Below are 18,680 nucleotides of genomic sequence, written 5' to 3' on the forward strand. Positions count from 1 at the left end.
CTCGTTATTGGCCTGGGTTCCGGTTACGTGTTATCAACAACCAGCACTCACCACCACCAACAACAACAACAACACTCACCACCACCACCAACAGCAACCAGCACTGCCACCACCACCAACAACAACAGCACTCACCACCGCCACCAGCAGAACCAGCACTCCACCACCACCACCACCACCAGCAGCCACTCACCACACCACCAACCAGCAACAACACTCACCAACCAACAACAACAAGCAACAACCAGCAACAGCACTCACCACCACCAGCAACAACAACCTCCACCACCAGCAACAACAACAACACTCACCACCACCAACAACAACACTCACCACCACCACCAACAACAACACTCACCACCACCAACAAGCACTCACCACCACCAGCAACAACAACCACTCACCACCACCAACAACAACACTCACCACGCAACAACAACAGCTCACCACCACCGCAGCAACACTCACCACCACCAACAACAACAACACTCACCACCACCAGCAACAACCAGCAACAACAACACTCACCACCACCAACAACAACCTCACCACCACCAACAGCGTCAGCGCTCACCACCACCACCAGCAAGCAACCAGCAACCAGCAACCCAACTGGCAACAGCAGCACTCACCACCACCACCAGCAAGCAACCAACCAACAACAACAACCAGCAACCAATAACCAACGCTCACCAGCAAAGCAACCAGCAATAACGCTCACCACCACCAGCAACAACAACAACACTCACCACCACCAACAACAACAACACTCACCACCACCAACAGCAACCAGCACTCACCACCACCAACAACACAGCACTCCACCACCACCACCACCAGCAACAACAACAACAACAACACCAACAGCAACAACAACAACAACACTCACCACCACCACCACCAGCAACAACCCAGCACTCACCACCACCAGCAACAACAACAACAGCACACCACCACCAACAACAACAACAGCACTCACCACCACCAACCAACACAGCACTCACCACCACCAGCAACAACAGCAACAACAACAGCACTCCGCCACCACAGCAACAACAACACTCACCACCACCAGCAACAACAACGCTCCACCACCAACAGCAACAAGCACTCTCCACCAGCAAGCAACAGCAACAACAACACTCACCACACCACCAGCAACAACAACACTCCACCAGCAAGCAAGCAAGCAACAACACCGCAACAACAACAACACTCCCACCACCACCAACAACAGCAACAACAACACTCACCGCACCACCAGCAACAGCACTCACCACCACCAACAACATCAACACTCCACCACCACCACCAGCAACAACAGCAACAACGCTCACCACCACCACCAGCAACAACAACAACCAGCAACAACAACCAACAACAACAACACTCACCACCACCACCAGCAACAGCACTCACCACCAGCAACAGCAACACTCCACCACACCAACAACAGCAACACTCACCACCGCAACAACAACAACACTCACCACCACCACACCACCAACAACAACAGCACTCCACCACCACCAGCCAAGCAAGCAACAACACTCACCTGCACCAACAACAACACTCACCACCACCACCACCAACAACAACAACACTCACCACCACCAGCAACCAGCACTCGCAACCAGCAACCAAGCACTCACCACCACCACCAACCAGCAAACTGACACTCACCACCGCCACCAACCAGCACTCCGCCACCACCACCAGCAGCACTCACCACCACCACCAGCAAGCACTCGCCACCACCACAACAACGCACTCTCCACCACCGCCAGCAACAACACTCACCACCACCACCAGCAACCCAGCCTCACCGCCACCAGCAACCAACGCTCTGCCACCACCACCAGCAACAACACTCACCACCACCACCAGCAACAACCTCCGCCACCCACCAGCAAGCAACAGCCTCACCACCACCACCAGCAAGCAACGCTCACCACCACCACCGCCACCAGCAACCAGCAACCAGCAACAGCAACAACCAGCACTCACCACCACCAACAACCAGCAACGCTCACCACCACCACCAGCAACCAGCAGCACTCACCACCTCAACGCAGCGCTCCGCCACCGCCAGCAACCAACACTCACCACACCACCAGCAGCAACCAACCTCACCACCACCGCCAACAACAACGCTCACCGCACCACCAAGACAACCAGCACTCACCAGCAACAGCAACCAACGCTCACCACCACCAACAGCAACAACTCTACCACCAACAACAAGCAACACTCACCGCCACCACCAGCAACAGCAACGCTCACCACCACCACCAGCAGCAACACTCCACCACCACCAACAACAACAACGCTCACCACCACCACCAACAGCACTCACCACCACCGCCAGCAAGCAACACTCACCACCACCAGCAACAACCTGCTCACCACCAGCAACAACAACGCTCACCACCACCACACCACCAGCAGCAACAGCACTCACCACCACCAGCAACAACCAGCACTCACCACCACCAACAGCAACAGCACTCACCACCACCACCACCAGCAACAGCTCACCACCACCACCACCAACAACAACCTCACCACCGCAGCAACTCACCACCACCACCACCAGCAACAGCACTCCGCACGCCGCCAGCATCTCACCACCACCAACCAGCCTCACCACCACCAGCAACCTCACCACCACCACCAACCAGCAACCAACAGCCTCACCACCACCACCAACAACCAGCAATAACACTCCTCCACCACCAACAACACTCCACCACCACCCCAGCAACCAACCTCGCCACCACCAGCAACAACACTCACCACCACCACCAGCAACAACAGCACTCCACCACCACCACCAGCAACGGCATCACCACCACCAACCAGCAACAGCACTCACCTGCACCAACCAGCAACCTCACCACCACCGCCAGCAGCAACCGCCAGCAACAGCACTCACCAGCACCAACAACCTCACCACCACCACCAGCAACAGCAGCGCTCCACCACCACCGCCAGCAACCAGCCTCACGCACACCACCAGCAAGCAACCTCACCAGCAGCAACAAGCACTCACCACCACCAGCAACCAGCACTCACCACCACCAGCAACAACCAGCACTCACCACCACCAGCAACCAACCAGCACTCACCACCAGCAACCAGCACTCACCGCCACCAGCAACAACCAACACTCACCACCACCAACAAGCAACGACACTCACCACCACCACCAACAACCAACACTCCGCCACCGCAACAACAACAACACTCACCACCACCAGCAACCAGCACTCACCACCACCACCAACAGCAAGCACTCACCACCACCACCAACAACAAGCACTCACCACCAGCAACAGCAACCGCCTCACCACCACCACCAACAGCACTCCACCACCACCAACAACAACCAGCACTCACCAACAACAGCACTCCACCACCGCCACCAACAACAACAACGCTCACCACCACCCACACCAACAGCTCACCACCACCACCAACCAGCACTCACCACCACCACCACCAGCAACAGCAACACTCCACCACCACCAGCAACCAACACTCACCCACCACCACCACCACCAGCACGCTCACCACCACCACCACCAGCAACAACAGCACTCACCACCACCAGCAACAACACTCACCACCACGCAGCAGCAATAACCTCCCACCAGCAACAACGCTCACCACCACCGCCAGCAACAACAATAACCTCACCGCACCAGCAACAACAACACTCACCACCACCACCAGCAACCAACACTCACCGCACCAGCAAGCAAGCAGCACTCCTGCCACCCCAGCAACAACAACGCCTGACCACCGCCAGCAACCAAGCACTCACCACCACCAACGCGCCAGCAACACTCACCACCAACAACAAGCAACACTCACCACCCACACAACCAGCAGCAACAACCTCACCACGCACCACCAGCAACGCTCACCGCCACCAACAGCAACAACGCTCGCCACCACCACCAGCATCGCCACCACCACCAACAACAACAACAACCTCACCACCACCACCACCAGCAACACTCACCACCACCACCACCAGCAACGCTCACCACCACCAACCAGCACTCACGCACCACCACCAACAACACTCACCACCACCACCAACAACAACAGCACTCACCACCACACCAACAACAACCAACCTCCACCACCACCACCACCAGCAGCGCTCACCACCAGCAACAACAACACTCCACCACCACCGCAACAACACTCACGCTACCACCAGCAACAGCAACAACCTCACCACCACCACCAGCCAACAACACTCACCACCACCAGCAACAACCAGCACTCACCACCACCACCACCAGCAACAACCTCACCACCACCACCACCACCACCACCACCACCAGCGGCAACTCCTGCCGCCACCACCACCAGCAACCAGCACTCACCGCACCACCAACCAGCAACCAGCATCACCACCACCAGCCACAGCACTCACCACCAACCAGCAACAACACTCACCACCAACAGCAACGCCACCACCACCAACAGCAACCAGCACTCCACCACCAACAACCACTCACCACCACCCCAACAACAACCAGCAGCACTCACCACCACCAGCAACGCTCACCCACCACCACCAACAACCAACAACACTCACCACCACCACAACAGCAACACTCACCGCCACCACCACCAGCAACACTCACCACCACCAGCAGCCACCAGCAAGCACTCACCACCACCACCAGCAACCAGCATCACACCACCACCAGCAACAGCAACCTCCACCACCACCACCAGCAACAACCACCACCACCAGCAACCAGCACTCACCGCACCACCGCCAGCAGCAACCCGTCACCACCAGCAGCAACAACACTCACCACCACCAGCAACAACCTCACCACCACCACGCCAACCAGCAACCAGCCTCAGCACCACCACCAACAGCAGCACTCACCACCAGCCAGCAGCAACACTCGCACCACCAGCAAGCAACCAACGCTCACCACCACCAGCAACAACCAACAACACTCACCACCACCACCACCAACAACAGCAAGCAACAGCACTCCACCCACCACACCACCAACCAGCACTCACCACCACCACCACCAGCAACCAACAACCAGCAACACTCACCACCAACAGCAGCAACACTCACCGCCAGCAACAACAAGCAACACTCCGCCACCAACAGCAAGCACTCACCACCACCACCAGCAGCAACAGCACTCACCACCAGCAACAACAGCAACACTCACCACCAACAGCAACGCTCACCACCACCAGCAACAGCAAGCAACACTCACCACCGCCAGCAACAACAACAACGCACCACCACCACCAGCAACAGCACTCACCACCACCACCAGCAACAACAGCCTCAACGCACCACCAGCAAGCAACAACACTCTGCCACCACCACCACCAACAACACTCCACCACCACCAGCAACAACGGCACTCACCACCAACGAAACCGCACTCACCTGCACCACCAACAACAAGCAGCACTCACCTGCACCACCGCCAACCAGCAACCAACAGCAAGCAACAACACTCCGCCAGCAAGCAGCAACAATAACCAACGCTCACCAGCACCAGCAACCAGCAACAGCACTCACCACCACCAGCAACCAGCAGCAACGCCACCACCACCAGCAAACGCTGCGCTCACCACCACCAGCAACAACAACCTCACCACCACCACCACCGCAGCAACCAGCAAGCAACAACAGCAACGCGCTCACCACCACCACCACCAGCAACAACCAGCAACAGCAACAACACTCCACCACCACCAGCAACAGCAGCAACAACCAGCAACAACGCTTCACCACCACCAACAGCAACAGCACTCCACCACCGCAAACAACAACAGCACTCACCACACCACCAGCAACACAGCACTCACCACCGCCACCACCAGCAACCAGCAACCAGCAACAACCAGCAACCAACCAGCAACAGCAACAACAACGCTCACCGCCACCACCAGCAACAACAACCAACAACAGCACTCCTGCAGCAACAACAACAATAACACTCACCAGCAAGCAGCAACAGCTCACCACCGCCAACAAGCAACCAACCCCACTCACCACCAACAGCAAGCACTCACCACCGCCAACAACACAGCGCCACCGCCACCACCACCACCAGCAACCAACAACCAGCCAGCAACCAACGCTCACCACCACCACCAGCAACCAGCAACGCTCACCACCACCAGCAACAACAACAGCAACAACAGCACTCACCGCACCGAACCAACAACAACACTCACCACCACCAGCAACACAGCACTCACCACCACCAGCAACAGCAACAACAACACTCACCACCACCAACCAACAGCAACGCTCCACCGCCACCAACAACAACACTCACCACCACCACCAGCAACAACGCTCACCAACAACAACAACCGCTCTCCACCACCACCAGCAAGCAACAACGCTCACCAGCAACAGCAACCAACCAGCAATCACGACAACAACAGCAACAGCACTCACCACCACCAGCCAGCAACAACAACACTCCACCACCACCAGCAACAACAACAGCAACCACTCACCACCACCAACAACAACAACAACAACAACACTCACCACCACCAACAACAACAACCTCACCCACCAGCAACCACGCTCGCCGCAACAACCAACAACCAACCAACAACCAACAACGCTCACCACCACCACCAGCAACAGCCAGCAACCAACAACCAAGCAATGACACTCACCACCGCCACCAGCAACAGCACTCGCAGCAAGCAACAACCAGCACTCACCACCACCAGCCAACAACAACAGCACTCACCGCCACCACGCCACCAGCAACAACAACTAGCAACAACAACGCTCACCACCACCACCAACAACCAACACTCACCACCACCAACAACATCACCACCACCACCAGCAACAACAGCAACCAGCGCTCACCTACCAACAACAACAACAACAGCGCAGCAGCAACAACAACAGCCACTCACCACCACCACCAGCAACCAGCACTCACCCAGCAACAACAACACTCCACCACCACCACCACCAGCAACAACAACCAACCAGCAACCCGCACCACCACCGCCAGCAGCAACCAGCACTCACCACCACCAGCAACAGCAACAACGCTCACCACCAACCAGCAACAACCAGCAACCAACAGCAACGCTCACCAACCAACAACAACAACACTCACGCACCACCAACAACAACAACAAGCAAGCGCTCACCGCCACCAGCAACAACCAGCACTCGCCGCACCAACAGCAACGAACACTCACCCACCACCGCAACAACAGCAACAACAACGCTCCACCACCACCGCCACCAGCAACAACAGCAACCAAGCAACAACCAACAACCAGCACTCATCACCACCAGCCAACAACAACCAGCAACAACAACAACCAGCCACCAGCAACAACAGCAATAACACTCCACCAGCACCAGCAACAACAACAACAACGCTCACACCACCACCAGCAACAACCAGCACTCCACCACCACCACCAGCAACACTCACCACCACCAGCAACCAGCACTCACCACCACCGCCAGCAACGCTCGCCACCACCAACCAGCAACCAGCACTCACCTGCACCGCCAACCAGCAAGCAACCAACACTCACCAGCACCAGCAGCTCACCTGCACCAGCAACGACAACACTCACCACCGCAGCAACCAGCACTCACCACCACCAGCAATAGCCTCACCACACCAGCAATAACCTCACCACCAGCAAAACATCAGCACTCCGCCACCACCACCAACAACCAACAACAGCAACCAACAGCAACAACCAACACTCGCCGCCACCACCAACAACCAGCACTCACCAACGCACCAGCAACAAGAACAACACTCACCACCACCACCAACAACAACACTCACCACCACCACCAACAACAACACTCACCACCCAGCAACAACAACAGCACTCCCACCACCACCAGCAACACTCCACCACCACCAACAACAACACTCACCACCACCACCAGCAACAACACTCACCGCCAAGCAACAAGCAAACTCACCACCACCAACAACAACAACACTCACCACCACCACCAGCAACACTCACCACCAACAACAACAGCACACCACCACCACCAGCCAGCAACACTCCACCACCACCACCAGCAAGCAAGCAACACTCACCACCACCACCAGCAACAGCACTCCACCACCACCACCACCAGCAACGCTCACCACCACCACCACCAACCAACAACAACACTCACCACCACCACCACCAGCTCACCACCGCCAGCAACCAGCAACGCCGCCACCACCACCGCCGCACCAACCAGCACTCACCACCAGCAAGCAACAACACTCACCACCACCACCACCAGCAACCAGCACTCCTGCCACCACCAACAGCAACAGCACTCACCACCACCACCACCAACAGCAACCTCACCACCACCACCAGCAACAACACTCACCACCACCACCACCGCACCACCAGCAACCAGCACTCGCCACCACCACCAGCAACAACCAGCACTCACCACCGCCACCAACAGCAACAACACTCACCACCACCAGCAACAACACTCACCACCACCAGCAACCAGCAACCTCACCCACCACCAGCAACAACAGCACTCACCTGCCAGCCGCTCCACCACCAGCAACAACAGCACTCACCACCACCAGCAAGCACTCCACCACCACACCCCAGCAACCAGCAACAGCACTCCGCCACCACCAGCAACAACAGCCTCACCACCACCACCAGCAACAACCTCACCACCACCAACAACCAACCTCCGCAAACCAACAACAAGCACTCCGCCACCGCCAAGCAAGCTCACCGCCACCACCAGCAACAACGCTCACCACCACCAACAACAAGCAACGCTCACCTGCACCACCAGCAACAGCAACACTCACCACCACCACCAGCAACCAGCACTCCACCAGCCACCACCACCACCAGCAACAACACTCCACCACCACCACCAGCAACCAACGCTCACCACCACCGCAACAACCAGCACTCACCGCCACCACCAGCAGCAACAACACTCGCACCACCACCAGCAGCAACACTCACCACCGCCAACAGCAGCAGCACTCACCACCACCAGCAACAACGCACTCCGCCACCACCACCACCAACCAGCACTCACCACCACCACCAACCAGCACTCACCACCACCACACCACCAGCAACAACAAGCAGCACTCGCTACCAGCAACAGCAACCAACACTCCACCACCAACAACAGCAACCCACTCCGCCACCACCACCAGCAACAACCAACCTCGCAACGCCAACTCACCACCAGCAACAACCAGCACTCACCACCACCAGCAACAACAACAACAACACTCACTGCAACAACCAACAACAACCTCACCACCACCACCAACAACAGCAAGCACTCACCGCCACCACCAGCAACAGCAACGCTCATCACACCACCAGCAACAACAGCACTCGCCACCACCACCACCAGCAACACTCACCACCACCACCAGCAACAACAACACTCCACCACACCAGCAACAACAGCAAGCAACAACAACAACAACACTCACCACCACCAGCAACAACAACGCTCACCACACCAACAACAACAACAACAACGCTCACCACCACCAGCAACAACACTCACCACCACCACCAGCAACAACACTCACCACCACCACCAACAACACTCACCACCACCAACAACAACACTCACCACCGCAACAACCAGCACTCCACCACCACCAGCAACAACAACACTCACCACCACCACCAGCAGCAACAACCAACCACAACCAACTCCACGCCACCACCAGCAACAGCAACACTCACCACCACCAGCAACAACAGCAACAACCCTCACCACCACCAACAACAACACTCACCACCACCAGCAACATCAACACTCCACCACCACCACCAACAACAACAGCAACCAGCAACCAGCAAGCAACCAACGCTCACCGCCACCGCCGCCACCAGCAAGCAACAACAACCAACAACAACGCTCCACCAACAACAGCAATAACGCTCACCAGCACCAGCAACCAGCAACAACCCACTCCGCACCACCAGCAGCAAGCAAGCACTCACGCCACCACCAGCAAGCAGCAACCTCACCTGCAACAGCAACAGCACCCACGCCACCACCACCACCAGCAAGCAACAACAACCACCAGCAACAACAACAGCACTCACCACCACCACCACCAACAACAACAACACTCACCCGCACCAGCAACAACAACAACACACCACCACCAGCAACAACCAGCAGCTCACCCACCAGCAACCAACACTCACCACCACCAGCAACAACAACAACAACACTCCACCACCACCAGCAACAACAACCTCACCACCACCAGCAACGCTGCTCACCACCACCAGCCAGCATCAACGCTCACCAGCAGCAACCAGCAGCAAGCAGCAACAACGCTCACCACCAGCAACAGCACTCACCACCACCAACAACAACAGCACTCACCAACCAACAACCAAGCAAAACCGGCACTCACCACCACCAGCAACCAACCAGCAACAAGACCTCACCACCACCACCAGCAAGCAACGCTCACCACCACCAACAGCAACAGCCGCTCACCACCACCACCACCAACAACAACAACAGCACTCACCGCCACCACCGCCAACAACAACAACCACCAGCAACAACCACCAACAACAGCACTCACCACCACACCAGCAACAACACTCACCACCAACAACAACACTCACCACCAACAACAACCTCACCACCAGCAAGCAACAACACTCACCACCACCACCACCACCAGCAACAACCAGCACTCCACCACCACCAACAACAACAACAGCTCACCACCACCAACAACAACAACACTCCACCTGCCACCACCAACAACCAACAACACTCACCACCACCACCAGCAACAACGCTCACCACCAGCAACCAGCACTCCACCACCACCACCACCAGCAACAACCTCCACCACCGCCAACAAGCACTCACCACCACCACCAACCAGCACTCACCACCACCACCAGCCAGCACTCACCACCACCAACAACAGCACTCACACCACCACCACCAACAACCAGCGCTCACCACCACCGCCAAACAACACTCACCGCCACCACCAACAACAACACTCACCCGCCACCACCACCAACAACAACAGCACTCACCACCACCACCAACCAACAAGCAACGCTCACCACCACCACCAACAACAGCACTCACCACCACCACCGCACCAACAAGCAGCAACCAAGCAACAACAGCACTCACCACCAACAACAACCAGCACTCACCACCACCACCACCAGCAACAACACTCCTGCCAGCAACAACAACCTCCACCACCACCAGCAACAACAACACTCCACCACAACCACCACCACCACCACCAACAACAACATCACTCACCACCAACAACAACAACACTCACCAACAAAAAGAACAACAACACTCACCAACAACAACAACACTCAACACCAACAACAACAACACTCACAACCACAACCACCACCACCACCACCAACAACAACAACCACTCACCACCGCCAACAACAACACTCACCACCAACAACAACATCACTCACCACCAACAACAGTCAACACTGCAGCCAGGTTAGACTCGTCTCTGTAACCATCAGGCTACTGGTGCCAAGCTGTTGCTCCTCACCTGTTATTTTCGGCTAGATATATGTAACTTTCTTCATTTATTTTTATTGATATACAGTACATGCACACATCATTCTACATACATATTGTGATAAAAGTAAAAGAAATAATTGTCCAAAGGGCAAACACATAAAAGGAATATATTGTACATTTCTTTGCACACGAGTTGGCTGGATTAGTGGGGGGGAGTGGCAGGACGGCTGGGCGGATTGTTGTTTCGGGGGGGAGGGGGTGGGAGAGAGCGTTGCTAGGGAATCAGCAAAGGTAGCGTCGCCGTTGCTACGGTGAACAGGGAGTACAGACGTATATGCAAATGGAAACTGTGTTAAACTTTCATTTGGCTTTTATTTACTGGTTTGGCAATACAGTATTTTTTTTAAACTTATTTATTGGTATTGTTTTTATTTATTCCTCACATTTACTGGTACTGTATACTATATATTGTTTTATGAAAATTATGGCTACAGGAGGAAAGTGCACACATTTTTTCCTTAAATACTCCCTGCTAAAATGGGGGGTGTGTATTATATCGCTGTGCCTCTTATATGTAAAAAAAATACGGTACTAATTATGAAGAGGAAATATATCTGTGAGGAACAAAAGTATGAACAAACATAATTCATATGGCACTGCCTAAATTGTTGGGTAACAGCACAAAAACTGTAATATAACTAACAAATTAACATTATTCTTACCACATGAACAGTAGTATCTGATTTTGTAGTCTAGACAGCTTCCACGGTCTTGGTCTACATTGCTGCATCGGAAACCATATCGAACATCACAGCTTATGCCTTTATCTGCTGCTGAATTCAAACCAGTCGCTGTCTCCACACACTCAATATATGCCAGCTGACCCTAAAATTGTATTAATTGCAATAATATACATTAACTTCTTCTGTTCTATTATATAAGTATTTTCCTCACCACTGATGGTAGAGGAGTCAAAGGTGTTCTAACCACTGAATATAATATGAGGCGCTCTAGGCAAGAACATGAGAAGTGACAAATTGGCTTTAGTTTGTTTTCATTTTACCATAAGAATAATTTAACTTCACTTTTTCCAACAGAATATTATAACATATACTGTATGTTGTTTGTCTTGTTCTTGGCTGGAGTGCCTCTATGTCAAGGGAGCCCAAATTCTGTAAAACCTTTGACAACTAAAACAAAAATCCCATAAACCAACTGTCACTTGCCACAGTAACAGTGTGAGATTCTGTCATAGCCACCTAATGTATGTAGTTCAATTTAGACAAAGATGGTCACAGACTGTCACCACCATAAACTTACATAAAAGGTCAAATATATTTCACACTGCAAAAAACATTTACTCTGGTGTGTTTAACCTCAAGAGAAGTACAATGCAACACATGTCATCAGGCTATGGCACATGGAACCCAATAATAATAACAAATGGTCTTTTATTTCTCAAAAGCTCCAGTTCTTCTAAAAACTTCACTAAAGCTTGAAACACATAGACTTGAGAATAAAAAGAAATACTGCACTGCAACAAAAGATCACAAAAAGTGACAGCTTGATTTCTATCATTCACATACATACTCTTTAAGTTTTAATACTTTCTAAACCATGTTCCTTTATTAGTCGTGTTGCGTGGGTTGTGTCGTGTTGCGTGGGTTGTGTCGTGTTGCGTGGGTTGTGTCGTGTTGCGTCTTTGTAACAAAGCGTGCTCGGCATTCGGGCCTTCATTGTTGAGCGTCAGAAATTAGACAGTGATTACTTAAGAGCATCAAGATCGTCTAAGTGATGTGAATGTGTAAGTCAATAAAAGATTTTTAATGTTATTCGCAATTGTGTACAGTATTGAAATATTCTCCCTACTTGACTGGAGCTAGAGGCTGTATGTATATTATGTATGTTGTATGTATAACATGTATGTACTCTATATATATACAATACTTCTCTAGTCAGTAGCGTGTGGCAATGCCCCTGTTTCATGTCACCACACGCTTAGATAAATGTGCCTGGCGACATCTGGAAGCTGCTAATGTACCACATGTCACCTGAGAGGTCAGAGAGAGGTCAGTTGACCCATTAGGAGTGTAAGGACTACCTGTGCTTGTAAGCGCACCCTAGTATATTTCCGTTGAATAGAACCTACAGAACTCTACAGGTGTTTATGTTCGCTCCTGTAGTTAGAACCAAGTACCCCGAACATCTCCAGAGGCTGTGGGGATACAACTATAAAATAATTACTATATGCCAAGATTTATTCAGAATATTTTAAACGAGGCATGTTCATGGCTGTGACTGACCATCCAAAGGCCGATCAGAGAGTGCAGTATTGTGCCTTTAGCTAGGACAGTTCATAGTGATAACAGTGACCACTGTGGAAATTTGAAAAAAAAAATTGGAAAAAAATGGGGCAAACAGCAGGCAGCAGTGCCTGGAAAAAAAATCTGTTTTCTAAAGGACTATGAGTGTGCATTTGATCCACCACTCATAGGGAAATACAGTGCAACTAGTGATAGCACATAGCAATACCAACAAATCATCGAGGAGAACAGGAAAAGAAAAGTCAATAACAGAAAAAAAACAAGCTGTACTGTCTTGGACAGCAACACTGAGTTAACGAATGTGCCAGAGAGGTCAAGATCTGCAAGACATCTCAGCAACTTTTAAATAATATCATCCTGCCACAAGGGCATGAGCATACACACACATGTCTTAGTTCACTTAGATTACTATAAAGGAAGACATCCCAGCAAGGGGCAAATTTTTATTCAGAATAAAATAACAGATTATGGAGTTCGGCATCACACACTAGGGACTCTGTAGTTGTGGACTTTAAAAGGTACTTGACACTTAAGTCCTGTCATCAAGACAAATCTTTTTTTACTTTTATCCTCTTCACCACTGATCGGCTCGGTAGCTGCTTAGGTGATCGGTCACGTCTCTGTTACGCACTGTTGGCAAGTACTGGGCATGCACCGGCTCCTGAATGTACCTGAACCTGTTCCAGTGTTGGTCAAGTCTTGTCTTGAAATAGTTCACACTCGGTGCCGTCACAACACTTTCTGGTAGATTGTTCCAAGAATTCACAACTCTCACTCCGAAAAAGTTTGCCCTCACAGTTTTCTGGAACTGTGGCTTCTTCAATCTTGAGCTGCGACCCCTTGTGGGGCGAGCGTCCGCCAGCTCCAAGTAAGGACACTCGACTGAGTAGTGCCCCTTAAGATTTATATACACCTCAATTAGGTCGCGCCTTGCCCGTCAGTAGTATAAGCTAGGTAAGTTCAGGCGCTCCAATCTCTCAGGGTAGTTGAGGTGCCGAAATGCAGGCACCAGTCTGGTGGCCCTCCTTTGAACATTTTCAATCAATTGACAGTCCCTATCAAATCTCAGGGACCAGACGGGGTGACAGTACTCCAGGTGGGGAAGCACTTCACTCTTCAAGATCATTACGAGGGACGAACCGTCGACATATCTGAACAACCTTCTTATAAGACCCAATAATTTATTTGCCTGATTTACCTTCTTCTCACAATGGCCCGAGAACTTCAGCTCATTGTCAACATACACACCTAGGTCCTTCTCACATTGTCTCAAATAGTGCAGTTTCTTCATCCCGTTGGGACATATAATACACCTCCTTACCGTTGGTACGCCCCAGGTGCATGGTCTTACACTTCGTGACATTGAATCTCAGCAGCCATTTCTTCGACCATTCTTGGAGCTCACAGAGATCCTTCTGCAGCTCTTCACAGTCCGCATGGTTCTTGATTTCCTAAAATAACTTGGCGTCATCGGCAAACATTTGTATGGAGGAGTGTACAACGTCAGGCATGTCATTTATGAAACAAACAAACAACAGTGGGCCCAATACACTGCCCTGTGGTACCCCGCTTGTGACAGGTACAGATGATGATTTCGTGCCTTTAATCACCACACACTGCTTGCGGTCATGTAGAAAGTCTTCTATCCACGCTAGGACATTTCCACGAATTCCGTACCCTTCCAGTTTGATTTTGAGCCTTTCGTGGGGTACACTGACGAAAGCCTTGGCAAAATCTTGATATATATTGTCGATATTCCATAATATGGGTCCAAATATCCAATACCTTGAGCATTGTGTTAAGCAGGAGCGCCCGACATAAAACCGTGATGGCAATCCTTTACAAGGTTGTTTCATAGTAAATGTTCCATCGCGGCATCTCTGATAATACTCTCAAGTACTTTACATATTATGCTGGTCAGGTTCACTGGTCTATAGTTGTTCGTGGAGCGACGATCGCCCTTCTTGAAAATAGGACTCACATAAGCCACTTTCCAATCACTGGGGACCTTTTGTTCATCCAGGCAAACACAAAACAGGATCTTTGGGGGCTCGGCAAGCTCGTTACACAATTCTCTTAGCACTCTGGGATGCACCATGTCAGCCGGTCACTTTCATCGCCTGCAATCAACAGCCACACCTCCCCACGCAGGAGGCAGTGTCCCAGGTGCAGGGAGGAGGGTGTGACGGCCTGGCACCCAGGTTGCCCTGGAAGGCCGCCTCCACCCACAACAGAGGTCTTACTCAGTGACGACAACGCCAACACTGCCGAGTCGCCTCCATCGCCTGAAATCAACAGCCACACTTCCCCACCCAGGAGGCAGTGTCCCAGGTTCAGGGAGGAGGGTGTGACGGCCTGGCACCCAGGTTGTCCTGGGAGGCCGCCACCATCCATAATAGCAGTCACACTCAGTGATGCCAACGCGGCCGGATCGCCTCCACCATCTGAAGTCAACAGCCACAATGACTCTCCTTCATTAGCCAATGCAGGTCAGGTTAAAGCCTGCCAAGTAAGTGTACCACTGAACAATGGCAGTGATCATGTCAGTGGAGCTTCTGAAGGAGCTGGTGCCCTCCTCTCATTATGATGCGAACTTGAGGGTGAGTAGCCAGAGTGAGACCGACAGTGATGAAAGCATGAATGGGGAGAATGAGCCCCAGACTGCCAGCGTGGTCTCTTTATTAACCCCAGGTCTGAAAAATGTCCATAACCCTGTACTTCTTCCAATATTTTCGGAGGAGGAACTCCGGGACTAATGAAGGAACCTGTGTATAAAAATCCTACCGGAATAAGGGCTGTGAGATGCATTATCAAGAACTCCATGGGTAGGGGTGATGAATTTGAAACGGTTAACTTATTGGTCAGGTTGATCTATGAAGCCAAGGCACGACTCTCTCTACTCCATTCAAGGTGGAAAGAGTAACACGAAATCTTAGGTTCATTTCATGAAACATCCGGAGTGTTAACCGCAGAATCAATGACCTACAATGGTTTGTTAAAGTTTTTAACATTGATGTAATTGGTTTACAAGAACCTTACATGTCCAGCACCCAGAAGAAAGCTGCACCCATCATAGCTGGGTTTACAGCATACAATAGTGAAGCAGGAAGTAGCCTGCTCACTTATGTAAAGAATGGTCTGGTTTGTAAATGGATCAAAACTCACAATGATGAAAGTATTCACTATCAACAATTTACAGTAAAGCTAGCAAACAGTCAATTTTCGCTGTATAACATCTTTGTTCGGTGTAATGAGCTGCGAGCGGACGTGTTACCAAAGACAGCAGGTAACACTGCTATGCTGTGTATGGGTGACTTTAACTCTCGTCACACTTTCTTTGGTGATGTCTAGTGTAACTCTAATGCAGTGCCGGATTTAAACCTGTGGAGGCCCCCCCATTATAACTTCCCAAGAGGGTGGGGTGGCGAGTGAAGCGAGCCTAAACATCTGGGAGTTCCGGGGGAGCTATAAGCCCCCCGGGAAAATTTTGAAATTTGAACACTTCTTTTTAGAAATTTGAAGCCATATGCAGTTATATTGAGGAAATTAGAACATTGAGAAATTTTTAATTAACTGTATATTTATTGATAGTGTACAAATTCCCAACACACACACACTCACAAAAGTGAGACATGACTGGAGTCATTCATATGGTTTCAAGTCGACCAGCCCTGATATAGCTATTACCGCACATGTGGAGGCCCCTAGATTGTGCAGGCCCCTGGGCAGCTGCCCATTTTGCCCACTCCTGAATCCGGCCCTGCTCTAATGGCAGGGTGTTCGTGAATTATATCAATAATCATAATATCACTGTATACGACACAGACAAAGTGACACATCTGATGGGGGTAGACTTGATTTTGTGATTGGGTATAACCTAGGAGACAATAATGTCTACTTACTGAATACACTGCAAGGTGGGGATTTTATTTGAGCATGCACAGAAGGTACAAACTGCAGAACCAGGCTTCCTGGGATAGTCTGAAGCAAGGTGTCCAAATTTTTGGAAGTGGTAGCATTGAGTGACCCAAAACTTGTCATAAGCTTTGCATCTGTTCAGTGCAACATAAACGTAACCTTGAAACTTCTCTATGAAATTTCATACTTCAGGTGACGTCTTCATGACTGCAAGTATATTTTCTCCTTTCATCTTTGTAAAACCAAGGAATAACTTGGATCCCTTATTTAACAGTTCTTGAAATTTAGTAGAATACCTACAATTGTCATTTTTTGCATGATCTTTCTAACCATTTAAGGGTCATCTTGGGAAGCCTATGTAATAGCTATATACAAGGGAATAAGGTTCTTATAATGTGAGTACTGTACTGTATTGGTTTTTAAACATGTCTTACAAGATCAGAGTATAAATATCATCCAACATCTACCAGGAAGGATGCAGATAGTGTTCAAATCTAGTGAGTAACATATCTAATTTAAAACATTTTTTCTGTATTAAGTAAAATAGATTAAGTGTTAAGTAAAATAGATGTAGATAATATTTAACACATAGTATCTAACTTTATACATGACTTACCTCATTAATAGGTTTGAATAAAACTGTATGGAACTGTGAGGTAACTAACCTCCAGACAGAACTGGTGGTCCTCTTGTAACTGTTGTAGGGTCTTGAACTCTGTGTCACCATCAGCTTGCCAAGGCCTAATGTCATTGATCCAAGGAGACCAGGCATCACATGGTGCCAAGGTGGTGGTTGTTCCCATTGCTGGCATGGACAAAACTCACACATATACAAAGTGGTCTCACTA

General features: G+C 51.2%; 1 protein-coding gene across 1 annotated transcript in view; it reads right to left on the reverse strand.

The window, feature by feature from the left end:
• The window catches only part of LOC121859369, a 532,182-nt gene that overhangs the window by 162,599 nt on the left and 350,903 nt on the right, over positions 1 to 18,680 (reverse strand). Inside the window, exons 59-60 of the mRNA XM_042356146.1 lie at positions 18,498 to 18,637; positions 12,313 to 12,475 (exon numbers count right to left, since the gene is read on the reverse strand). Of these exons, the coding sequence (XP_042212080.1) occupies positions 12,313 to 12,475; positions 18,498 to 18,637 (303 nt within the window). The remainder of the gene's footprint in view (positions 1 to 12,312; positions 12,476 to 18,497; positions 18,638 to 18,680) is intronic.

Source organism: Homarus americanus, unplaced genomic scaffold, assembly GCF_018991925.1.
Source record: "Homarus americanus isolate GMGI-L3 unplaced genomic scaffold, GMGI_Hamer_2.0 scaffold7626, whole genome shotgun sequence".
Classification (NCBI taxonomy): Eukaryota; Metazoa; Arthropoda; class Malacostraca; order Decapoda; family Nephropidae; genus Homarus; species Homarus americanus.